The sequence below is a fragment of the Hyla sarda genome, chromosome 13 (assembly GCF_029499605.1).
Source record: "Hyla sarda isolate aHylSar1 chromosome 13, aHylSar1.hap1, whole genome shotgun sequence".
Taxonomy (NCBI): Eukaryota; Metazoa; Chordata; class Amphibia; order Anura; family Hylidae; genus Hyla; species Hyla sarda.
In genome coordinates this window covers 42524630-42551657 of record NC_079201.1, presented here as the reverse complement: position 1 = coordinate 42551657, position 27028 = coordinate 42524630, and the positions used below count along the sequence as shown (strand labels likewise).

Sequence of the window (27028 nt, the reverse complement as noted above, 5' to 3'; positions counted from 1 at the left end):
ACAGATGTAGTCCGTCACAGGTACGTGGAAGTTTCCGAGAACTTGGTAAAATAAAACCGCTTGGACACGGATGTATTTTGGAAAATAAAAAGAAGGTTTATTCCTTCAGCATGCAATACAGGCTGTATTGCATGCTGAAGGAATAAACCTTCTTTTTATTTTCCAAAATACATCCGTGTCCAAGCGGTTTTATTTTACCAAGTTCTCGGAAACTTCCACATACCTGTGACAGACTACATCTGTGACGGAGGTGAGCGCCCACAGAAGCACTTCTCTTTTTTCTCGGGACCACGGGACCGATATTCTTCCAGTCCCTCAAGTTTGTGATATTCAGAGCAACCCGAAAAGGTTGCCAGAGTGTTTTTAATGGACCTGGCTTTGTCCCGATAATAGAGGACTAGTGTATTTCTTTTGTCCAGGAGACGAGTAACAAGTCCCCTTGAACAATTTTCTGTAAATTCATCCCACTCTTTAGTAAAAAGAGGATCATCAGGAAAAGAAGATTCGAATGGTAGTCTCAGACCCCTCGGATATATTTTTTTCGTTGTTCCTTCTGTGCTGTTCACCCTGGAGCGCCCCACTGTGTATTTATTTTTTAATTTTTTATGTTTTATTATTCATGTTCCGCTTTTTGCTTTTCCTTGCTTTTTGCATACAGAAACTTTCGCATTTTTTATTTATATAATGTTTGTATATTTGGATCTTTACGAATATTCACATCCTGCGTTTTCGCCGGGTGCTGTGTTCAATACCGCACTAGTTATTCTAGTTCATTTTTTTCTCTAAATAGTGTTCATACATAACCTTCTGGTCAGTTGCGATTTGTTTTACCGCACCGTTCATTTTTTATTTTTTATTTAATAATGCATTGATATACATATCTACTTTTTACTTTTTTGAACCAATATACATAGCACCTTATAGGTCTTTATACTATATATATTAAAATAGTATCCAACTTGCGTTGTTGAATGCCGCACCGGAGACTAGGCGGTGTGATTGCTTGAGTCGCCTGTGGTGGTATATTCACACCACATGCGATAATTATATTATATATATATATATATATATATATATATATATATGTATTTGTTTATATGATTACATTGTGCTATTATTGTTTCACGATTTTTGTCTGTCTATTGATATTTATTTATATCTATTTATATATTTTTTATACATTGTCACATTTTTATGTGGATTTGTAATTTTATGTAACTACCCTTTCAAAAAGTACTCTAATGATTAATTCCTGGAGGTATATATACCTGTTACCAGCCTTCTCTTGTCATGCCTGATGAAGCTGCGCATGCGCAGCGAAACGCGTTGCATCTAATAAATCCATTGATTTTACTTGGCTGCCTGATGGTTCCTCTCTGCGCCAGACAAACTCCTGACTCCCTGGTCTTTCGGTTTTGATTTTACTCTTACCCAGGAGGGCTGCAGTGGACCTTCTTCCCTACTCCTTCTGCACTTTACCTTGTTGTGTGTGGGCGCACAACCAACTTTGGTAAGCGGCTTGGGAATTACCGTCCCCTACCCCCACCAGCAAGATCTGCTGATCCCGTACATGAGGCGCCTTCCTCCCTCTCTCTAGATTGCAAAGTAGAATTGGCGACGCAAAAAATAAGCCATAATATGGATTTTTAGGTGGAAAATTGAAAGGGTTATGATTTTTAAAAGGTAAGGAGGAAAAAACGAAAGTGCAAAAACGGAAAAACCCTGAGTCCTTAAGGGGTTAAGGGACTGGGTTAAAAGTGTGTCCGGATAATTTTTATCTTTGAAAAGAGAAATCATATCTTCTGCTTCTTCCAGAAAAGTATTGTTGGACGTACAATTACGTTTTAAACGACGAAACTGTCCTTTAGGGATATTTGTAAGCCAACTAGATAGATGGCAACTTGTACAATCAATATAGCGTTTTTTTGTAGTAGGTTTTTTATAGGTATTGCAATTTAGTCTAGTTTTATCCGGACTCACTTTAATCTCCAGGTCAAGAAAAGTGATGGCTTGTGTGCTAATGTGTGAAGTAAAGTTGAGAAAGTGACTATTAGTGTTTAAATTGTCAATAATCATTTATTTATTTTTCTATATATTTTTTCATATTTCTCTTTTTTTCTATGTTTTACTTTATATTTTAAATTTTTAAATTTTTATTATTTTTTAATTTTCCCATTTTATTTCTATCTTATTTAGTCTCCTTTACTTTTATGAATGTTTATATTTATATTTATTTTTTATTTATTTTTCATTTTCTATTATTTTATTTTTTATTGTTTCTATACTTCATTATTATTTTGTACTATTCTCTTTTTACTCTATCTGTACATCCTAATTATCTTATTGTGTACTATTTCAATATTTATAATATATATAATACTACTTAAGAACGCATATATACTGATTCTAAATGTGAACATTGTTCTATCAAGATGAAACAACTCTGTTTCCCGTTCCATTCCGCTATTTGCGGAAGATCTAAACAGAAACACACCTGTTACAATTAGACAGGTAACATGTATAAAAGGACTCTGAGCTTCACTGTTAAAGATATCTCTACTGAGGAAAGGGTCATACATAAAGTACCCTGAAACGCGTCTAGAGAAAGAAATATTTACCACATGACCACCGCAATCCACAAACCGCTATCACTTACCTCCGATGACTTTGTCATCTGCTGTTTCCACACCTGGCTGTACTACATCCGCCATTCCACCAGACGCCGAGAGATCCTCCACGAGGCTTTCCTTCATTCCCGGAGTAAGATCCATCCATCTCTGAGTGTACCTCCATCCCCGGAGCTACTCCGTGACCGGTGACTTCTCCTCGGCCTGTGGCAACCGGGCCTGTCACTGCAAGCGCATGCTAGCGCTGGACACAGCCTCCACGACATCTGTCTCCGAGTCTGCATCCATCTCCGGAATTATTCCGTGACCGGTGATTTCTCCTTGGCCTGTGGCATCCAGGCCCGTCACCGTAAACGCATACTAGCGTTGGACACAGCCTCTACAACACCTCTCGGACGTCCAGCCAAAAATCATCTTTAGGAGTTGGTAATTATACCATTATGCGAACTGTTCTAAACCATATGAGAACGGAGTGTACCTTATAAAAGTATATCATGTCGGTTTACAAAACATTGGGATAGCGGTAGAATATAATGTACATGCCATTTTTTAAACACTTTTTTAAAATATTTTTTGTATTTCAATATCATACCTCCCCACAAGGGCCCTGTGGTAGGAGGCATATATGTATTAGATTTGCATTATTCATTTTATGTAATATTTTATATTAAATTTGTACATCATTTAAAGTGAAGCACAGTCCGACTTTATTTTTCTGTAATTTCATCATCATGTACCATTCTATGGTATTAGTCTAGAGGCATTTGGTACCCCTTTTTTTCCTTATAGATTTGTAAATTACTTCTATTAAAAAATCTTAATCCTTCCAATAGTTGTTTTCACGCCATACAATTTCTGGTAAAAGTGACATGTGTTCTTTATTCTTTGGGTCAATACGATTAAAATGATACCTGTGATAACATACTTTTCTATTACTGTTGTGCTTAAAAAAAAATCACAAACTTTTTAACCATATAGTATGTTTAAGATCCCCCTATTTTGAAGACCTATAACTTTTTCATTTTTCGGTATAAGCGGCGATATGAGGGCTCATTTTTTTGCGCCGTGATCTGTACTTTTTATTGATACCATATTTGCTTATATAAAACTTTTAATAAATTTTTTGGGGAATAAAATGTTATAAAAAAAGCAGCTATTTTGGACTTTTTTTTTTACGTTCACGACGTTCACCGTACGGTATCATTAACATTTTATTTTAATAGTTCAGATATTTACACACGCGGCAATACCAAATATGTATATCACATTTTTTTAACACTTTTTGGGGGTGAAATAGGGAAAATGGGGCAATTTACGTTTTTATTGGGGGAGGGGGGTTTTCAAATATTTTTTTTTTACTTTATTTTTTTACTTTTACACTTTAATAGTCCCCATTGGGGACTATTTAAAGCAATCACTCGATTGCTAATCCTGTTCAGTGCTATGTATAGGAAATAGCACTGATCAGGGTTATCGGTCATCTTCTGCTCTGGTCTGCGGGAAGGCAGATCAGAGCAGAAGACTCCCGGAAGACAGCGGAGGCAGGTGAGGGGACCTCCCGCTGCCGTGCTGGATGATCGGATCGCCGTGGCAGCGCTGCGGGCGATCCGATCATCCAATTAAGTGACCGCGATACTGCAGATGCCGTGATCGGTATTGATCACGGCATCTGAGGAGTTAATGGCGGACATCTGCGGGATCGCGGATGTCCGCCATTACCGGAGGGTCCCTGGCTGCGATCAACAGCCGGGACCTGCAGCGCATGATCCGGGCATCGCTCCGATGCCCGCAGTTATGCTTAGAACGTAAATGTACGTCCTGGTGCGTTCAGTACCACATCACCAGGACGTACATTTACGTCCTTCGTCGTTAAGGGATTAAATGTTATTCTTCCCATATCTATATTTAATCTTTTTTATTGTATGACTGTGTTTATTATCATCATTTGTGGTATTTAGATATATGCATCTTTGTTGCTCCTAGTGACGGTTGTGTCTCCAGATTGTAATGTAGAATATATTGAGCCACAAGTACATCTGAATGAATCCATCCCAGATTTTCCAAAGATACGAGGTGGCACACAGGTGCCGGACCTCAAAGACCAGATAAAAGGAACACAGAATTCACTATATGTGTTACATCACTGAAGGAGGGGTAATAAATATATCATTTGCTCTTGATTTTATACACCCCGAAACACGTTTGGTTTTATAGGCATTGGACATTCTTTCTTGCACCCTATTCATACTGAGGAGGAAAACTATCACTGTGTTTTTTGGAAAAGGAACTTTTCATTTCAAGTTATTCTTCTGCTATCAGCAGAGAGAAGACCTGCTATAGCCCGCATCATATAATTCTAAGATAAGCCACTACCGATATCAGCAAACCCTGACAAATTGTCTATACACAGCACTGATCCTGTCAGTCGGACCCAGAACGACTACTACGGAGTATATACATGGCTCACAGAATTCATAATCCGCCCTTCCGGTCAGTTGACCTGCCATCAGCTGACCACCCACATCACACGCCGTGGAGATCCCGCCGGAGCAAGCAGCCGCACCGAGGTGCACTTCTATCGCCACCTCCAGCAGGCAGATCGGGACAGCGTACCCAGAGATCGGGCGCCTACGGCTGTGTAGCGGGAGTGGTGAGTGGCACTTGGTGCCAGTATCTTTCCTTACAGGAACAATATCTGAACTGCTCTGAGGAAGGCACAAAGTCCATTATTATATGCAAAGGAACATTATACACTTTTCTTACAGGATCAGTGCCTGATTATTGCACACCTTTTTAAGATTTGTGACTATTGCATACGAACACTGCAGTCATTTTGTTTACAGGGTGTCACGATGCCGGCTGGCAGGTAGTGGATCCTCTGTGCCAGAGAGGGATTGGCGTGGACCGTGCTAGTGGACCGGTTCTAAGCCACTACTGGTTTTCACCAGAGCCCGCCGCAAAGCGGGATGGTCTTGCTGCGGCGGTAGTGACCAGGTCGTATCCACTAGCAACGGCTCACCTCTCTGGCTGCTGAAGATAGGCGTGGTACAAGGGAGTAGACAGAAGCAAGGTCGGACGTAGCAGAAGGTCGGGGCAGGCAGCAAGGATCGTAGTCAGGGGCAACGGCAGAAGGTCTGGAAACACAGGCAAGGAACACACAAGGAACGCTTTCACTGGCACTAAGGCAACAAGATCCGGCAAGGGAGTGCAGGGGAAGTGAGGTGATATAGGGAAGTGCACAGGTGAACACACTAATTGGAACCACTGCGCCAATCAGCGGCGCAGTGGCCCTTTAAATCGCAGAGACCCGGCGCGCGCGCGCCCTAGGGAGCGGGGCCGCGCGCGCCGGGACAGAACAGACGGAGAGCGAGTCAGGTAGGGGAGCCGGGGTGCGCATCGCGAGCGGGCGCTACCCGCATCGCGAATCGCATCCCGGCTGGCAGCGGAATCGCAGCGCCCCGGGTCAGAGGACGTGACCGGAGCGCTGCCGCGGGGAGAGTGAAGCGAGCGCTCCGGGGAGGAGCGGGGACCCGGAGCGCTCGGCGTAACACAGGGTCTTTGCACAACAAGAAATCAGAGGACCTTTTTGCTTTACAGGATTTGAATAACACCAAACAGAACTATTTCCTTTTCAGGATTTGCATATAACAAATAGAGAACTATTTATTGCTGTGTATATATATATATTAGGGATGTAAGAAAAAATCGATTTGCGCGATTATCGCGATTTTTTGTTCCGCGATACTGAATCGATTTTAAAATTCTGAGAATCGATTTTTTTATAAATTATTATAATTAACATTTACTGTATTTCACTCACTGAGTCACAGTCCTATTTGTCTGTCTTATTTTTTTTATAACACTTAAACTCCTGACCACTAGTTGGCAGTGTACCTGTTATCAGCTCTGTCCCACTCGCAGGCTGCTACCGCGAGACTACAGACTCAGAACAAACAGGAAGGAGAACGTACGCACTCACAGGACAATTCTCGCGGGACCTTGTTCTTTCTCAGCTAGAATAAGTTTTCCCAAGCTTTTAATAGGGAATATCGCGATATATCGTGATATATCGCCAACATGACAGTATCGCGATATATTGCGATAAATCGAATCGCCACCCTGGTATCGCGATTCGAATCGAATCGCCAAATTATTGGCGATTCACACCCCTAATATATATATATATATATATATATATATATCTATATATCTATATATCTATATATCTATATATATATATATATGATACTGGTATTGTGATACTGTGTTACAGAATATATGTTGCAACTCAAATCTATATATATAATACTCAACGTGTGTGTGTATGTATGTATGTATGTATGTGTGTATGTTCCACAAAAACTTCCAAACGGCTAAAGATATTAACATGAAACTTGGCACACATGTTACTTATATGTCAACAACAAACATAGGATAGGTGATTTAACCCTTACTCACCCCATTTGCCAGGGGCGGGGCTTATGTTTAAAGTCCCATACAAGTCTATCGGAAATATATGTTACCGCATAACTTCAAAACGGCTGGAGATATTTCGATAATACTTGGTCACATGTTACTTATATGTCCACATAAAATATAGGATAGTTAATTTAACCCTTAACTACCCCCATTTGTGAGAGTCAGGGTTTTTGTTTAAAGTCCCATGCAAATCAATGGGAAATGTATGTTCCCATATAATTTCCGTACGGCTGGAGCTATTTCAATACCTGGTACACATATTACGGTTCGGGATATGAGGTCGGGATAGGAGTTTGGGATAGGAGGTCGGGATAGGAGTTTGGGATAGGAGGTCGGGATAGGTAGGAGGACGGGAAAGGAGGACGGGATAGGAGGTCGGGATAGGTAGGAGGACGGGATAGGAGGTCAGGATAGGTAGGAGGTCGGGATAGGTAGGAGATCGAGGTCGAGGTAGGAGGACGGGATAGGAGGACGGGATAGGAGGTCGGGATAGGAGGTCGGGATAGGAGGTCGGGATAGGAGGTCGGGATAGGAGGTCGGGATAGGAGGACGGCATAGGAGGACAACATAGGAGGACGGGATAGGAGGTTGAGATATGAGGATGGAATAGGATGACAGGATAGGAGGTTGAGAAAGGAGGACAGGATAGTAGGTCGGGATAGGAGCTTGAGATTGGAGGACAGGATACGAGGTGGGGATAGGAGGACTGGATAGGAGGACGGGATAGGAGATCGAGATAGGAGGACTTGATAGGACGAGGTGATAAGAGGACAGGATAGGAGGACGGGATAGGAGATTGGGATTAGAGATTGGGATAGGAGGTCGGCATAGGAGGTCGGCATAGGAGGATGGTATAGGAGGACTGGATAGGAAGACGGGATAGGAGATTGGGATAGGAGATTGGGATAGGAGGTTGGGATAGGAGGTCGGCATAGGAGGTCGGCATAGGAGGACGGGATAGGAGGTTGAGATATGAGGATGGAATAGGATGACAGGATAGGAGGTTGAGAAAGGAGGACAGGATAGTAGGTCGGGATAGGAGCTTGAGATTGGAGGACAGGATACGAGGTGGGGATAGGAGGACTGGATAGGAGGACGGGATAGGAGATCGAGATAGGAGGACTTGATAGGACGAGGTGATAAGAGGACGGGATAGGAGGACGGGATAGGAGATTGGGATTAGAGATTGGGATAGGAGGTCGGCATAGGAGGATGGTATAGGAGGACTGGATAGGAAGACGGGATAGGAGATTGGGATAGGAGATTGGGATAGGAGGTTGGGATAGGAGGTCGGCATAGGAGGTCGGCATAGGAGGACGGTATAGGAGGTCAGGATGTGGGGTTGGGATATGACAACAATATATGAGGATGGGATATGAAGTCAAAAGCTTCCTCCTTTGTTTATTTTCCTCCCCAAAAAGGATTAGGAAGGAAAACCGGGCAACGCCGGGTACTCAGCTAGTTAGTCATAAAGTACATACAGCGGCGATTGTGAGTCCAACATAAGTTGGAGCAATAACGCAGTATATGCGATTTGATAAAGTGCTTTGAATAAAGGCAGCTGTTTATATGTATGTATAAGAGGGGCATTATTAATATCACCTAACTGTAGGGCCCTGCGGTTTGTGATTTTACCACAGATTTGTATTACTCATAGTCCATTTAAAAAAAAAAAATTTAAAAAAATTAGTGTTGAATTATATACTGTTTTATTTCCAGACATCCATTATACATCTGTACGGACGGATGGTAAATTGAGGATTGAGGTACTTTGTTATATTATTTAATTTTCTGCCATTCTCTGGGTGTGAGTGGATCTCAGTTAACTTCATTTATTTTATGTTGAGCTGCACACACACATATTTTCTATAATTTTTTTTTCTTTTGGTTTACCATTTTTTTTTCTTCTTATTTGTTTGTTTTATTGAACGGTAAAAAAAATACATTTGGAGTTCCAGTGCAAGATAGAAAGCTAAGCTGTTGTTGGTAGAAATAAACCTGGTGATGATAATCAGGCTAAAAGCCTCAAGTAAGGAAAGTGAGCAATCAGGGCATCCCTAGCAGGTCGGAAAGCAGGCACTGAACATTTTGTGAAAAGGGATGGCCACCACAACCCTCAGACCTTGTTACATTTCTCTGCACACACTCTTCTCCGTTCAAAAAGCATTAATGAATTTACCAGCCCCTTCCATCCATATAGGGTAGGAAGGCGGGGATCCATCCAACACAGGGCTATGGTCTTCCATGCCAGAAACAATGTCTCTCCAAGGAAAATCCTGATGTGGTGGGGCCTAATCACTTTGGGTAGGGTACCAAAAAGACAAAGCAGTGGCTCTAATGTTAAAAGCATGAAGAGCAAGGAGGATAACAGTACAGTTACTTTACCCCAAATTGAGAACATATAAGGATGTTCTAAGAAGTCAATTCTAGGGTGTACTTGTAGATCACAGACTACAGAATAACATGCAATGTCAGGCTACTGCTTCCAAAGCCAGCAGGATATTGTCATGTATCAAAAGAGGCATGGACTCAAGGGACAGGGACATAATACTCCCCCTTTATAAAGCATTGGTACGGCCTCACCTGGAATATGCTGTTCAGTTTTGGTCGCCTGTACATAAAAGGGACACTGTGGAGCTGGAAAGGGTGCAGAGATGCGCGACTAAACTAATATGGGGCATGGAACATCTTAGCTATGAGGAGCTATTAAAGGAGTTACAATTGTTTAGTCTTGAGAAGAGACGTTTAAGGGGGGATATGATAAACGTATATAAGTATATTAATGGCCCATACAAAAAATATGGAGAAAAACTGTTCCAGGTTAAACCCCCCCCCCCCCAAAGGATGAGGGGGCACTCCCTCCGTCTGGAGAAGAAAAAGTTTAGTCTCAAGGGGCGACACGCCTTCTTTACCGTGAGAACTGTGAACTTATGGAACAGTCTACCTCAGGAACTGGTCACAGCAGGAAAAATTAACAGCTTTAAAACAGGATTAGATACATTCCTGGAACAAAATAACATTAATGCTTATGAAGAAATATAAAATCCCATCCCTTCCCCAATATCGCGCCACACCCCTACCCATCAACATATGTCTTTTTTCAACCGTACTAACTATGCAACTATGTAACTATAATCGGATAGGGGTAAGATAGCTACTATGTATAACGTACAGTTAAATCATTTTAATTTTGGCAGCAGGAGACACTGTTGTGTGAGGGGACATTACCTCTTGCCACCTCTTTTAGGACAGGGAGGGTAAGCGGGATCTCCAGTATGCTTCTGCAGTCAAAGGATTACAAGAATGTTTAGTAACTAAATCAAGTGGGTGTATAAAACGGAGAGTCCAAGATCAAGGATCTGAGCTGAGGAAATTGACTGCACAGGGCGTGCTAAAGCTGCAGGTATTTTTAAAATGAAGCTCCGGGAGGGCTAAATTGTTCCTGTAGTCTGGAATAAGATTAGAGAAAATTATCAGAGTACACTGCCCATAGGGTAGGGACATTATGCTCTTTCCAGAACTAAAAGTCTGAGGAAAGTATGCCGGACATGATGTCTGTATATGAATGGCTGAAGGGCTAGGTGGTATAGTGGCAGTAGACGGGGGACAGGGTCTCCAACCAGCTAATCTAATAACTGCGTAAACACAATTAACCTGCCAAATAGTACACATGAAAGTCAGGCAGGGCATATCTATCATGTCCTTCAACCTCTATAGGACAGACAGTTTGAGCTTGCACCTTCAATTTCCCCATATGAAGGCTAGTAGTAGAGAATGGAGCTATTTAAAAAAAAAAAACAAGGTAGGAACCATCATAGCTGTCCCAGTACATGTAAGCACTTCTGGAGTATGATCATCTTGATTAACTTGATCTGTCCTGGTACAGAGTGAGGAAGAGAGCTCCATATCCTGAACTTATCTCTAACTAGGGGCACTAGTGGAAGAACATTTAACATGAAGTCATGGCTGGGATGCCTGTTTAACAAAACCCCAAGTATTTAAATTGATCAACTACCGGAAGCCCACTAACTACTGGCGGCCAGCCACATAGTGTAAGAGGCATAAAGGACGATTTAGACCATCCGTAATCCAGAGAAGTGGCAAAAGGGGATAGTTTTAAAAATGTTGGAGTATTCCCTATGGTTTAGAACCTTTATAGATAACCAACCAGATAACCTAGGGTGTCCAGTTGATTTCCATGAGTGCTGGTTAACTTAATTAAGTTACCCTGATTTGTGGGAGGAGTCTGGTCCATATATACTCACCTGATCCAGAGGGAGGTTGCCAACAGTAATCCCATCGTCCTTATCAGCAGGATTGGTGCACATCCCATGGCTCCTCATGCTTTTCAATTACAGTTAATGAGGTCTTGAGGTCGAATTTTTTTCATAATAAAGTTTTTGAAACGTGTCATGCTTTTTTATTTATTGTACAGGCTTAGTAGTGGAAGCCCTCTCATAGACAGAATCCATTACTAAGCCAGGGCTTAGCCTTAGCCCCAAAAACAGCTAACGCTAACCCCCAATCATTACCAACCCACTGCCACTGTGGTGTCAGGAAAAGCCGGTACCAACAGGCTCAGGGCATCAAAAATGGCGCTCCTGGGCCTAGGCGGTAACAGACGTGAGTTATTTGGGCTGAGGAGAGCCAGTAACAATCGCTCACCTTGGTAATGTAAGGCTGCTGCTTGGTTGGTATCTGGATGAGAATGAAAATAGGGGGAAACCCTATGTGTTACACATAACTACACATAGGGTTCCCCTATTTTCATTCTTAGTCAGATACCAACAAAGCAGCAACAGCCATCAATCGGCCAGGGAGTGCAATGCCACCCACTTCCCCGACCTGTAATTAACAATTGCAGCGGGACTCAGGAGTGCAATCCGCTGCAACCAATAATTTTTGACATGTCAAAGTTTTTTTTTTACTACTGTAGCCCACAACTCAGACCTAACATTGGGTTCACACTAGAGATGAGCAAATCGAATCCGACCAATCCAAACTTGTTCCGAATTTCATGAAAAATTTGATTTGAATCGAATCCGAATTTCGAATCCGAATTTACTCTAAAAAAAAGTGAAATATATACGCACTCAGCAGTTCTATGTTAACGGAATCAGGATGTGGGGAAGGGAATCAGGACGCAGGGTGTGTATCCATTTCCATGAATATATATGCTATTGTATGCTACTAGTGGTCCCCAATTTGACCTATATACACCTCCTTTATGCGATATTTCCAAATGGTCACATGCACTGATACCGCGATATAATGCAAATCACAGACTTCCAAGTTACTTCGGTGCTAGTTCTTAATACTCCATATACATAAAAGTTTGCCTCAACACTGAATAAAATCTGCGTAAACTGAGGGTCCTGTTCCAATTTTTGTTTTGTCCATTCTGCAGCACCTGAAACTACGGATACTGGAAGCCTGTGCTAGCATTTCTCCTGTGGTGTTGCTATCAGTGTGTGAAGAGTGGGCGAAGAGGGTTGCATTGACAATCCAACACCATGGGCAGCACATTGAACACATTTATAAGTGGTCAGAAACTTGTAAATAACTCATGAAAGAATAAAGTTACATTAAAACCAAGCACATCATTATTTTTCTTGTGAAATTCCCAATAATTTTGATGTGTCACATGACCCTCTTCCTATTGAAAAAACAAAAGTTGGATTCAAAATGGCCGACTTGGTCACCACCCATCTTGAAAAGTTTCCCCCCACACATATACGTATGTGCCACAAACAGGAAGTTAATATCACCAACCATTCCCATTTTATTAAGGTGTATCCATATAAATGGCCCACCCTATAGCCCTATAGCACTCCGCGGGTTTCTGGGTAAAAAAAATATGCAAATTAGCTCACCACACCACCTTCACAGGTAGTGTGTCCTGCAAAACAGCTCCGGCTCCAGTTAAGTAGTCTCAGAACTGATTGGGATTTATGCCAAGCCAGAACTCTCTCCAGAAGGAGAGAGGACCCATCTGCAGACAGCTGTTTGGGGGTGCTTGCCCCTCGTCAGTACAGAGCAGGGTTATCTGGCTTGGCTGAGTTGAGAGGCCTGTGACTAGTTAAACAGGGTCAGTATTTTCCTCAGGGAGAGGACACCACTTCTGGTGTAGGACGGAGATTTAAGTAGGCCATATAGCACTCCGCGGGCTCCTGGGTAAAAAAAGATATGCAAATTATCTCCCCACACCACCTTCACAGGTAGTGTGTCCTGCAAAACAGCTCCGGCTCCAGTTAAGCAGTCTCAGAACTGATTGGGATTTATGCCAAGCCAGAACTCTCTCCAGAAGGAGAGAGAGGACCCATCTGCAGACAGCTATTTTGGGGTGCTTGCCCCTCGTCAGTACAGAGCAGGGTTATCTGGCTTGGCTGAGTTGAGAGGCCTGTGACTAGTACATTATATATAATATATAGTATTTAACTGTCCCAACAGTCTGATTCACTCTACATAGCCCCTTACAGTATTATTCACTATTCTAGCCCAGAAATAGCAGTTTTTAATATCGATTCACCACAAGTTTATTCGGATCGTATCGAATATTTTCAGAAAATTCGGTGAATCGGCCCAATAAAATTTTTAAAAAATTTGCTCATCTCTAGTTCACACCTTTCAAGTAGTATTAGTTCTCAAGCGGGTTTTGTTCACCACCATGTTTAGTTCCCCTTTAAGTACCTGTCAGAAGCCGATTGCTCTTAACAATCCATAAAAGCATCATGTCTTAACCGGTCTCTTCTTTTGCAGTTGTTATACTTACCTTGCTGCAGGCAGATTGACCTTCCCAAACCAGGTAAGCCTCATGTGGCCACATATGCTTTGGTTAGAGGTAAATTGCCAGACAATCCAAGTGCCTCTTGTTGTGTATGTTCATGTCTAGTCACATATACGACTGTTAGAGGCAAATTTGACCATGTCAGTCTATGTAACCTGCATATCATGTTTTATTTCTTTTCTGGTGGTCTCCCAAGGCTCAACATAAATCATCTTCACATATATCACATATAAGTTTGAGGACACTGCTTCACTGATACACAAAGCCTCACGTTAGGTATGTCATGTTATTTTAGTGTTGACTATGTAGGATTATTCTTGATTTGCAGAGTGTATGACATGGTTCACATTTAGAGTTCCAAAAAACTCTAAAACGTCACACACAGCAGCTCAGCCGGGGCCAAGTTGGGGCCCCGTACAGGAAATAGCATGGGGTCCCAGCGGTTGAACCCCCACTAAATCAGACACTTATTCCCTATCCTGCGTACAGTGGATGAATTTATTAGCATTAGACATCTTCTTTAAATTAGAAGCACCTAAAGGTCAATCCAGAATTTCAGCTTCAGCTTTCTAATAGCTAAGTCAGCTTCTGATTGATATGCCTTTTGGCACCTCAGCCAGTCTGATTTTTAAAGCAGCCATTTGTCTAGGATATTACAGTTTCCTTAGACCTGGTGAGTTTACAAAAACTCCCAAACTTACTAGTATGTGAGCACTTACTCAGTGTTCACACTCACGTTACCTCACACTAAAAAACAGAAGGTCAAAAAGGTTAAAGGTTACTTACTACCCAGCACAAAATGCGCTCCTAGACAATAAACCTTTAAACTCTCCGCTTCTGCAAGTACCTGTAAACACTATTTCTTCCTTACAATTAATCAAACCGGTTAGAACCCTCGCTTACAACACCAGGGTAAATCATTGCAGCATCTCAGAGAACTCATTCTTTACTGGGGCAGCTTCATCGGCATGAAAACACTCAGTTCAAAGTTGATAATGACGTCTAAATGTGGGATCTATCAGTGCCGGACAGCTCAGGGAGCTGATTAAGACATCCGTGGTGAAATCTTGGTCCCGACCAGCTCAGTGGATGGCAGGAGGCCCCTTACTTGCCTATTTGCACCATCCAATCGGTGCTCTGATGCTGCAGCCAGGCTCTGCAGGCTAGAGCAGCAGAGCACCAATAACACTGATCAATGCTGAGCCTAAGCCCAGCATTGAACAGTGTATGCAATCGCAAGTTTGCATATTTTGCCCCTAGTGTAAATAGAAACAGTTAATAAAAGTGATAAAAGTTAATAAAAGTGTAAAAAGAAACAGTTAATAAATGTGAATAAGCCTCTCCCCTAATAATAGCTTGAATCACCCTCCATTTCCCATTTTTTTCATATAATAATGTAATAAAAAATAAGCATAAACAAAGGTGGTATTGCCGAATGCGTAAATGTCTGAACTATTAAAATTAAGGTTAGTTAAACTGCACAGTCGATGGCGTACACAAAGTCCAAAATTGTGCATTTTTGGGCACTTCATATACCATGAAAAAATTATAAAAAGCGATCAAAAAGTTTCATCAAAACAAAAATGGAACCGATAAAAAATACAGACCACGGCGCAAAAAATGAGCCCTCATATAACCCAGCTTGCAGAAAAATAAAAAAGTAATAGGGGTTAGAAGAGGACAATTTTAAGAATACTAATTTTGATGCATGTAGTTATAATTTTTTTTAAAGTAGTAAAATAAGAAAAAACCTTCATGAATTGACTAACCTTATAACCGTAAGGACCTACAGAATAAAGATAAGATGTCATTTTACCAAAAATGCACTACGTAGAAATTTAAGCCCCCAAAAGTTACATAATGGCCTATTCTATTTCAATGTCACCCCACAAATAATTTTTTTTTTTGGTTTCGCTGTAGATTTTGTTATGACATGGATGTCATTACAAAGTACAATTGGTGACAGAAAAACCAAGACCTTATATGGGTCTGTAGGTGCAAAATTGAAAGCATTATGATTTTTTGAAGATATTTAATGCAGGGAAAAAAGGAGAACAGAGCTTCCCATGGGACAGTATGTCGCAACAGGTTGAAATAATAAAACATTATGCATAAGGTGAGTGCATGCTCACCTTTTAGAGTTGTGTGAGATACACAACTACCGTAAGCATTTTGATGCAGTCACATGGAGCAGACACCCGGGAACTGGTATCATGGAACTTTCAAGCCGATCAGAGGATAAGGAGGAACAGGTAGCAGAAACCAACAAAAAGCCGGGATGCGGCGCAATCCATGCAGTAAGGACCATGATCAAAAAGTTGATAGGATCTAATATTTTATTTTGGACAGACTCGTTTCGAGATACAATCTCTTTTTCAATGAATAATTGCTTATACAACACAAAGGGATAGCTGCAATTTATAGTGGCTAAAAGCGCGCAAATCTGGTGATTGACATGCCGCCCTGTGTGAATGACGCGCAGGTCCAGATTGCGCTTACTAGTGATGTCCAATGTATAAATACAGACATCGGCCGAAGTAGACAAGGCACATATTTAAAAAAGTGGACTGTATACACTAGTTAAAAATTAAAAGGTCTTGCAGCTATGCCTGCTAAAACCACAATTAAAAAAGCAGTATAGCTATTGTTAACATAAAAGTATATTAAAATCATACATAAAATCCAGAATAATACATATTACCTTGTGTGGATAGTTATTCTGAATGTGCAGGGAAAGGACCACCATTGTAATAGCGTATTGCAATGTAAATGATTAGTGTAGTCGACTTGCCATATCTCCGCAATTGGTGTACTGTGCGGTCTCTAAACTGTAGCCCTTCAGATGTTGCAAAGATATAACTCCCAGCATGCCAAGACAGCTGTTTGGGCATGCTGGGATTTGCAGTTTTGCAATATCTGGAGGGCTACAGTATGGAGATCACTCTGCAGGGGTCTCTAAACTGTGGCCCTCTAGATCTTGCAAAACTACAACTCCCAGTATGCCCAAATAGCAAACAGCTGTCTCGGCATGCTGGGAGTTATAGTTGTGTACCTCCAGCTGTTTCCTAACTACATCTCCCAGCATGCCCTTCGACGATCAGTACATGCTGGGAGTTGTAGTTTTGCAACGGCTGGAGGCACACTGGTTGGAAAATACTGAGTTAGGTAACAGAACCTAACTGAAGGTTTTCCAACCAGTGTGCCTCCAGCTTTTGCAAGAGTACAACTCCCAGCATGGACGGTCAGTGGCATGCTGGGAGTTTAGCAACGGCTGGAGGCATCTTGTTTGTGAATCACTGGCGTAGAATACCCCTATGCAATGCCTAATTTAGTCCTCAAATGCGCATGGCGCTCTCTCACTTTGGAGCCCATATTTCAAGGAAACAGTTTAGCGACACATATGGGGTATTTCCGTACTTGAGCAATTGCACTACAAATTTTCAGGGGCTTTTTCTCCTTTCACCCCTTATGAAAAGGAAAAGTTGGAGTCTACACCAGCCTGTTCGTGTAAAAAAATATAAATGTTTACCCTAACATGCTGGTGTTGCCCCATACTTTTTATTGTCACAAGAGGTAAAAGGAAAAAAAGAACCCCAAAATTTGTAAAGCAATTTCTCCTGAGTACGGAAATACCCCATATGTGGGCGTAAAATGCTCTGCGGACGCACAACAGGGCTCGGGAGTGAGAGCACACTATGTACATTTGTGGTCTAAATTGGCGATTTGCACAGAGGTGGCTGATATTACAGTGGTTCTGACAAACGCAGAAATATAAATACCCACGTGTGACCCCATTTTGGTAACTACACCCCACACAGAACATAATAAGGGGTATAGTGAGCCTTAACACGCCCCAGCTGTTTGACGAATTTTCATTAAAGTTGGATGGGAAAATGAAAAAAAAAAAACTTTTTCACTAAATGCTGGTGTTAACCTAAATTTTAAATTTTCACAAGGAAAAATAGGAAAAAAAAAGCCCCCCGAAATCTGTAACCCCACTTCTTAGGAGTAAGAACATACACCATATGTGGATGTATAGTGCTCTGCGGGCGAACTAAAATGCTCAGAAGAGAAAGAGCACCATTGGGCTTTTAGAGAGAAAAAAATGTGACCCATTTTGGAAACTACACCCCTCACGTAATGTAATAAGGTCTGCAGTGTGCATTTACGCCCTACAGGAATCTGACAGATTTTTGGAACAGTAGAACTTGATGTATGGAACGTGAATGTAATTTTTCATTTGCACAGCCCACTGTCTGAAAGACCTGTCAAACGCCAGTGGGGTGTAAATGCTCACTGCACCCCTTATTAAATTCTGTGAAGGATGTAGTTTCCACAATGGGGTCACATGTGGGGGTGTCCACTGTTCTGGCACACCAGGGGGGCTTTGTAAACGCACATGGCCCCTGACTTCCATTCCAAATAAATTCTCCAAAAGCTCAATGGTGCTCCTCCTCTTCTGAGCATTGTAGTAAGCCAGCAGAGCACTTGCTGTCCACACATGGGGTATTTCCATACCCAGAAAAAATGGGGGTAAAAATTTGGGGGGGGGGCATTTTCTCCTATTACCCCTTGTAAAAATGTAAATTTTTTGGGGGAAAAACAACAGCATTTTACTGAAAAAAATAATTTTTTTCATTTACACATCCAACTTTAACAAAAAGTCGTCAAACAACTGTGGGGTGTTAAAGGGGTACTCCGCCCCTAGACATCTTATCCCCTATCCAAAGTAAAATTCACTCTCCAAAATCCCATTGTCACTCCTTCCCTTCTGAGCCCTCTACTGAGCCCGCTGAACACTTCACATACACATATGAGGTATTTCCTTACTTGAGAGAAATTGGGTTACAAACTTTGGGGGGCTTTTTCTCCTATTACCCCTTGTCAAAATTAAAAAACTGGGACTACAAGAACAGCGAGTGTAGAAAATAAGATTTTGAATTCTCTCCTTCACTTTGCTGCTATTCCTGTGAAACACCTAAAGGGTTAACAAACTTTCTGAATGTCATTTTGAATAGTTTGAGCGGTGCAGTTTCTATAATGGGGTCATTTATGGGGTATTTATAACATAATTTGAAAATTACTGCTGTACTTTGAAGCCCTCTGATATCATCCAAAAGTAAAAACACGTCAACTTTACGATGCCAACATAAAGTAGACATATTGTATATGTATATCAATATATAATTTATTAGGACTGTCTATTTTCCTTACAAGCAGAGAGCTTCAAAGTTAGAAAAATGCTAAGTTTGCCAATTTTTTCATCACATTTGGGAATTTTTTACCAAGAAATGATGCAAGTATCAATGAAAATTTACCTTTAACATAAAGGAGAATATGTCACGAAAAAACTATCTCGGAATCAGAATGAAAAGTAAAAGCATCCCAGAGTTTTTAATCCTTAAAGTGACAGTGGTCAGATGTGCAAAAAACGCTCTGGTCCTTAACCCCTTAACGACGAAGGACGTAAATGTACATCCTGGTGATGCGGTACTTAACACACCAGGACGTACATTTACGCCCTAAGCATAACTGCGGGCATCGGAGCGATGCCCGGATCATGCGCAGCAGGTCCCGGCTGTTGATCGCAGCCAGGGACCTGCCGGTAATGGCGGACATCCGCGATCCCGCGGATGTCCGCCATCAACCCCTCAGATGCCGTGATCAATACTGATCACGGCATCTGCAGCATTGCGGTTACTTAATTGGATGATCGGATCGCCCGCAGCGCTGCCACGGTCCCCTCATCTGCCTTTGCTGTCTTCCGGGAGTCTTCTGCTCTGATCTGCCTTCCCGCAGACCAGAGCAGAAGATGACCGATAACCTTGATCAGTGCTATGCCCTATACATGGCACTGAACAGGATTAGCAATCGAGTGATTGCTTTAAATAGTCCCCTATGGGGACTATTAAAGTGTAAAAATAAAAGTAAAAAAAGTTAAAGTAAAAAAAAAATTGAAAAACCCCTCCCCAATAAAAACGTAAATTGCCCCATTTTCCCTATTTCACCCCCAAAAAGTGTTAAAAAAAATATTTGATATACATATTTGGTATCGCCACATGCGTAAATATCTGAACTATTAAAATAAAATGTTAATGATACCATACGGTAAACAGCATGAACGTAAAAAAAAAAGTCCAAAATAGCTACTTTTTTATAACATTTTATTCCCCAAAAAATTAATAAAAAATGTATTAAAAGTTTTATATAAGCAAATATGGTATCAATAAAAAATACAGATCACGGTGCAAAAAATGAGCCCTCATATCGCCGCTTATACCGAAAAATGAAAAAGTTATAGGTCTTCAAAATAGGGGGATCTTAAACGTACTAATCTGGTTAAAAAGTTTGTGATTGTTTTTAAGCGCAACAGTAATAGAAAAGTATGTTATCACAGGTATCATTTTAATCGTATTGACCCAAAGAATAAAGAACACATGTCATTTTTTACCATAAATTGTATGGTGTGAAAACGAAACCTTCCAAAATTAGCAAAATTGGGGTTTTCTTTTTAATTTCCCCACACAAATAGTATTTTTTTGGTTGCGCCATACATTTTATGGTAAAGTGAGTGATGGCATTACAACGGACAACTGGTTGCGCAAAAAGCAAGCCCTCATACTAGTCTGTGGATGAAAATATAAAAAAGAGTTATGATTTTTTGAAGGCGAGGAGGAAAAAATGAAAACGTAAAAATAAAATGTTCTTCGTCCTTAAGGCCCAAATGGGCTGCGTCCTTAAGGGGTTAAGGTGAAAATGGGCTTGGGCCTAAATTTTCGTTGTTACTTGCATCCTTTCTTGGTGAAAAATCCCCAAATTTCATGAAAATTTTGAATTTTTCCAACTTTGAAACTTTCTGCTTGTAAAGAAAATGGACATTCCAAATAATATATTGATTCACAAATACAATATGTGTACTTTATGTTGGCATCATAAAGTTGACATGCTTTTACTTTTTGAAGACATTAGAGGGCTTCAAAGTATAGCCACAATTTTCAAAATTTTCGTGAAAAATTCTAAATCTGAATTTTTCAGGGACCAGTTAAGTTTGAAGTGAATTTGAGGGGCCTTTCTGTGAGAAATACCCCATAAATTACCCCATTATAGAAACTGCACCCCTTAAAGTATTCAAAATGACATTCAGAAAGTTTGTTAACCGTTTAGGTGTTTCACAGGAATAGCAGCAAAGTGAAGGAGAAAATTCTAAATCTAAATTTTTTACACTCGCATGTTCTTGTAGAGTCATTTTTTTAAATTTTAAAAGGGGTAAAAATTTGTAACCCATTTCTCTCAAGTAAAGGAATACCTCATATTTGGATGTAAAGTGCTCTGTGGGTGCACTACAGGGCTCAGAAGGGAAGGAGCGACAATGGGATTTTGGAGAGTGAATTTTGCTGAAATGGTTTTTGGTGGGGGGGGGGGGGGGGTCGCATTTAGGAAGCCCCTATGGTGCCAGAACAGCTGAATTTTTTTTATAAATAAACATATGGCATACTATTTTGGCAACAACACCCCTCAAGGAATGTAACAAGGGGTACAGTGAGCCTTAACACCCCAGAGTTGTTTGATGACTTTAACATTTTTACAAGGGGTAATAGGAGAAAATGCCCCCCAAAATTTGTAACGGAAATAGCCCATATGCTCTGCGGGCGAACTACAATGCTCAGAAGAGAAGGAGCGCCATTGAGCTTTTGGAGAGAGAATTTGTTTAGAATGGAAGTCGGGGGCCATGTGCATTTACAAAGCCCTCACATAGTGCCACAACAGTGGACCCCCCCCCCCCACATGTGGCCCCATTTTGGAAACTAAACCCCTCACAGAATTTAAAAAAGGGTGCAGTGAGCATTTACACCCCACTGGAGTTTGACAGATCTTTGGAACAGTAAGCTGTGCAAATGAAAAATTACATTTTTCATTTTCACGGACCACTGTTCCAAAAATCTGAAGTCAGAAGCCTGTGGGGCAAAAAATGCTCACTGTACCCCTTATTACATTACTTGAGGGGTGTAGTTTCCAAAATTTTGTAAACACACATGGCCTTGTATACACACATGGCCTTCAATTTCGGCCAAATTTTCTCTCCAAAAGCCCAATGGCACTCCTTCTCTTCTGAGCATTGTAGTGCGCCTGCAGAGCACTTTACATCCACATATTGGGTATATTCTTACTTAGAAGAAATGGGGTTACACATTCTGATGGGCTTTTTTTCCTAGTATGCCTTGTAAAAATGAAAAATTTACACACCAGCATTTTAGTGAAAAATGTTTTTATTTTTTCCATTTACCCATCCTACTTTAACGAAAATTCGTTAAACATCTGTCGGGTGTTAAGGCTCACTATACCCCTTGTTACGTTCCGAGAGGGGTGTACTTTCCAAAATGGGGTCACATGTGGGTATTCATTTTTTTGCGTTTATGTCAGAACTGCTGTAAAATCAGCCACACCTGTGCAAATCCCCAATTTAGGCCTTAAATGTACATAGTGCGCTCTCACTCCTGAGCCCTGTTTTGCGCCCAAAGAGCATTTTACGTCCACATATGGGGTCTTTCCGTACTTGGGAGAAATTGAGTTACAAATTTTGGGGGTCTTTTTTTCCATTTACGTCTTCTGAAAATGTATGGGGTAACACCAGCATGTTAGTGTAAAAAATAAAAAAAATGTACAATGACATTCTGGTGTAGACCCCCAACGTTACCTTTTCATAAGGGGTAAAAGGAGAAAAAGCCCACTAAAATTTGTTAGGCAATTTCTCCCGAGTACAGAAATACTTCATATGTGGCACTAAATTGTTGCCTTGAAATACCACAGGGCTCCGAAGTGATAGAGCACCATGCGCATTTAAGGCCTAAATTAGGGATTTGAATAGGGACGGACCCAGATGCAAGAATTAGAGATGAGCGAACTTACAGTAAATTCGATTCGTCACGAACTTCTCGGCTCGGCGGTTGCTGACTTTTCCTGCATAAATTAGTTCAGCTTTTAGGTGCTCCCGTGGGCTGGAAAAGGTGGATACTGTCCTAGGAGACTCTTTCCTAGGACTGTATCCACCTTTTCCAGCCCACCGGAGCACCGGAAAACTGAACTAATTTATGCAGGAAAAGTCATCAACCGCCGAGCCGAGAAGTTCGTGACGAATCGAATTTACTGTAAATTCGCTCATCTCTAGCAAGAATTACACTTGCCTCCTATACCAAAATTACCCTACGGCAGTGTTACCCAAACAGGGTGGCTCCAATTGTTGCAAAACTCCCAGCATGCCTGGACAGTCAGTAACTGTCCAGCAATACTGGGGGTTGTTGTTTTGTAATATCTGTTCTGTTCTGCATCTCAAACTTGCTGAGAGAAACTCACTGTAAACCCCCACCCGTGTGAATGTACCCTATACATTCGCATGGGGGGCCAAACCTGTTGCAAAACTCCAACGCCCAGCATGTCCTTTGGCTGTCCGTGCATGCTAAGGGTTGTAGTTATGCAACAGCTGGAGGTACACTGGTTGGGAAAAACTGATTTAGGTAACAAACTCATTGTTTTGCAATCAGTGTGCCTTCAGCTGTTGCAAAAGCTACAACTCTCAGCATGCACAGACAGCCAAAGGGCATGCTGGGACTTGTAGTTATGCAACAGCTGGAGGCATACTACTCAAACTCCCAGCATGCCCTTTGGCTGCCCGTGCATTCTGGGGGTTGTAGTTATGCAACAGCTGGAGGCACACTGGCTGCAAAACACTGGGAGTTTGTTACTTAACTCAGTGTTTCGCAATCAGTGTGCCTCCAACTGTTGCAAAACTACAACTCCCAGCATTTACAGTCTATCAATGCATGCTGGGAGTTGTAGTTTGCAACAGCTGGAGGCACACTGGTAGCAAAACATTGAGATAGGTAAAAACCTCTGTGTTTCGCAACCAGTGTTCCTTTAGCTGTTGCAAAACTATAACTCTTAGCATGCACTGATAGACCGAAGGGCATGCACTGATGCCGAAGGGCATGCTGGGACATGTAGTTATGCAACAGCTGGAGGCACACTACTGTAACTCTCAGCATGCCCTTTGGCTGTCCGTGCATGCTGGGAGTTATTGTTATGCAACAGCTGGAGGCACAAAAATGTGCCTCCAGCTGTTGCAAAACTACCACCCCTAGCATGAACAAACTACCAAGGTCATACTGGGAGTTGTAGTTATGCCTTCTGCTGTTGCATAACAACAACTCCCAGCATGCCCCTTTTTGCATGCTGGGAGTTGTTTCTAAGCAACAGCAGAAGGCCAGCATTATCTCCTGCTCCTGCACTCTGAAGATCCGCCTGCCGCCACTGACTTTGCTCCTGGGGCCCCGATCCCACCGCCGATGCCAGGGATTGGCGGCTCCAGCCTCAGGTGTGGACTCCCGCACCCGCTCTCGCCCTCACGAACAGGGGCGGAGCAGGTGCCATTAGGGACAACCCCACAGCTGGAGCCCTGATTCGTCGGCCGGTAACGGCCAACTAATCAGGACAATCGTGAGGTGGCCCCAGGGGACCAGACTGACCTGGAATTGCCGCAAATCGATGATCTGAATTGATCGGCGATTTGTGGCGATTGCCAACATTTGGGGGTTTCTCAGGACCCCCCCAGGCATTGTCACGAGATGCCTTTTCAATGATTTCAGGAGGCATCCCGGTACAGGTACGCCCTGAATCCTTAAGGATCGGGGATGCAGGGCGTATGCGTCCCCACAAGGTTAAAATCACTCAGAGTATCCTCCTTCTTTAGGATATCCTTCACGGCTGGCCCAGGCACACCCCAGGTCAAATTGTTCACATTGTGGTACATTTCACTCACGACATGTACCTTGACCAGAAATGAGAAATAAATGTGTTGCTTACCACCTCATAGTGTCCATACTGAGCAGCTAAGTGCAAGGGAATCTGTCCATCATTGGAAGCAGCGTTGACACTGGCAGCTGCTCTGAGAAGGAGTTGCACTGGCTCTGGCTGACCTTGCCATGCAGCATAGTGTAAGGGACGCATTCCTACAGTGAGAGGAGAGAAAGCCTTTATTAGAAGAGCTGCCAGTACATTAGATATCCCAGAAGACACAATTTATATATACCCACCATTTCCATCCTTGATATCCACAGCTGCCTGTGTTTCTAGAAGTAACAGCAATAGCTCAGAGTTGCCACTAAGAGCTGCATGGTGCAAAGCAGAAAACCTGTCAAGAGAACAGAACTTGAAAAAAAGTGGAGCTTTACAGAACATTGAGACATTGTTGGCATTTCCTCAAATCGGAAAGTGACAAACATATTATTCATGGAAAACTGTAAACAGAAACTAATTGCAATAGGACATTAACAGACCTGACGAATGCTAAAAAGCAGCCTAAACAGTCTCACTGTGCCACAAGTGGAAGCCGGCCAGACAGGCAGAAGGGGCAAACTGACACTATAGATAGCATCAGACACAGCAGAACTGAACAGGTGATTATAGCAGAAGATGTGAGAACAGCCAGCCAAGATGGCTATTGGTGCCGGCTGGCTGGTACAAGCTGCTAGCAGACAGAAATGTGGTGACACAGGAGGTGCAAGGTATACTTGTCAGGTCGTGACGCCAGCCTATACATGGTCAGAGGTGTAGACAACTTCTCCTGGGCCAGGCACGGGGCAATAAACACACCAACGCCAGGTTACGGTACTGTACTCACTGTAGATGGCACAACACTCTCAGTACGGAGCAGAGTAGAAGGGATGCAGTGTAACCCTTGGGAGCCCTGTTGCCTTGCTGGGACTTATGGTGCTTTTCACCCATTTGAATTAGACTCAGAGTTTAAGAGATCTCCCATGCTGATAGGGTTCTGCTAAGGTTCAATTACTGACACCGCCACTTCTTTCAATTCCTTTCCACACTGTAGCTCACATGGAGCTCTGCACACAGCACTAAGCTGAACTTAGACTGGGGCAACTCCTCCCCCTACACTATATACAGGACTATTAGGGGGTTCCCATTGGGTAGGCAGAGTCACCTGGTTACTCTACATCTCCTTCTTAAGGGTACAGTACACAGAAAATACAAGAATACAGTAAATACAGCAAAGTGCATGAACACAGTAAACAATAGAACAGTGGGCCCATCACTGGAGCAGCAGACATGCTCGAGGAGATCCGCAGCCCACAGGACAGCCTTTGGTGCTGGGACACAACAGAAATAAGGTAGACAGTCCAAACTTATACACAGAGATGCTGGTCCAAAGAATGAGATAAAGATAAAGTCCAGCCCCAACATTGCTGAGGCTAGGAAGAGCAGGTGTGGCTGACTTAAATATGTTGAGTTTTGCTGGGATTAGTGGAGGATATATTAGGGAGGGCACGCTGACTCTATAAAACTCAGCAAGTGCTTGCGCCCTCTAGCTGACAGAGCGGAAATTGCAGCAAGAGACACAGTAGAGCAGAAGACCAGGAAATACAGCAGATACATGACACAGAGACTGCAAGGGTAGAGCTCATAATGGACATTCTTTGCAGATACGCAGAACAACATGCTATAGCGTATGATAGAACTTTAAAGTAAACTGACAGTCTGTTCATACCCACTGAGCCCTATACACTGGGTTATAGTACAAGTGGGGATCAAAAGTTTGGGCACCCCAGGTAGAAATTTGTATTAATGTGCATAAAGAAGCCAAAGAAAGATGGAAAAATCTCCAAAAGGCATCAAATTACAGATTAGACATTCTTATAATATGTCAACAAAAGTTAGATTTGATTTCCATCATTTACGCTTTCAAAAGAACAGAAAACAAAAAAATGGCGTCTGCAAAAGTTTGGGCACCCTGCAGAATTTATAGCATGCACTGCCCCCTTTGCAAAGCTGAGACCTGCCAGTGTCATGGATTGTTCTCAATCATCATCTGGGAAGACCAGGTGATGTCAATCTCAAAGGTTTCAAATGCCCAGACTCATCTGACCTTGCCCCAACAATCAGCACCATGGGTTCTTCTGAGCAGTTGTCTAGGAATGTGAAACTGAAAAATAGTTGACGCTCACAAAGCTGGAGAAGGCTATAATAAGATAACAAAACGTTTTCAGATGTCAATATCCTCTCTTCAGAATGTAATTAAGAAATGGCAGTCATCAGGAACAGTGGAAGTTGAAGCAAGATCTGGAAG

At 42.1% G+C, this 27028-nt stretch overlaps 1 protein-coding gene across 2 annotated transcripts in view; it reads right to left on the bottom strand.

Moving 5' to 3' along the window:
* The window catches only part of CASKIN2 (CASK interacting protein 2), a 259418-nt gene that overhangs the window by 102796 nt on the left and 129594 nt on the right, over positions 1-27028 (bottom strand). For both annotated transcript variants that reach the window (XM_056549826.1, XM_056549827.1), the window contains 2 exons: positions 24981-25078; positions 24751-24896 (listed from right to left, as the gene is read on the bottom strand). In XM_056549826.1, the coding sequence (XP_056405801.1) occupies positions 24751-24896; positions 24981-25078 (244 nt within the window). The remainder of the gene's footprint in view (positions 1-24750; positions 24897-24980; positions 25079-27028) is intronic.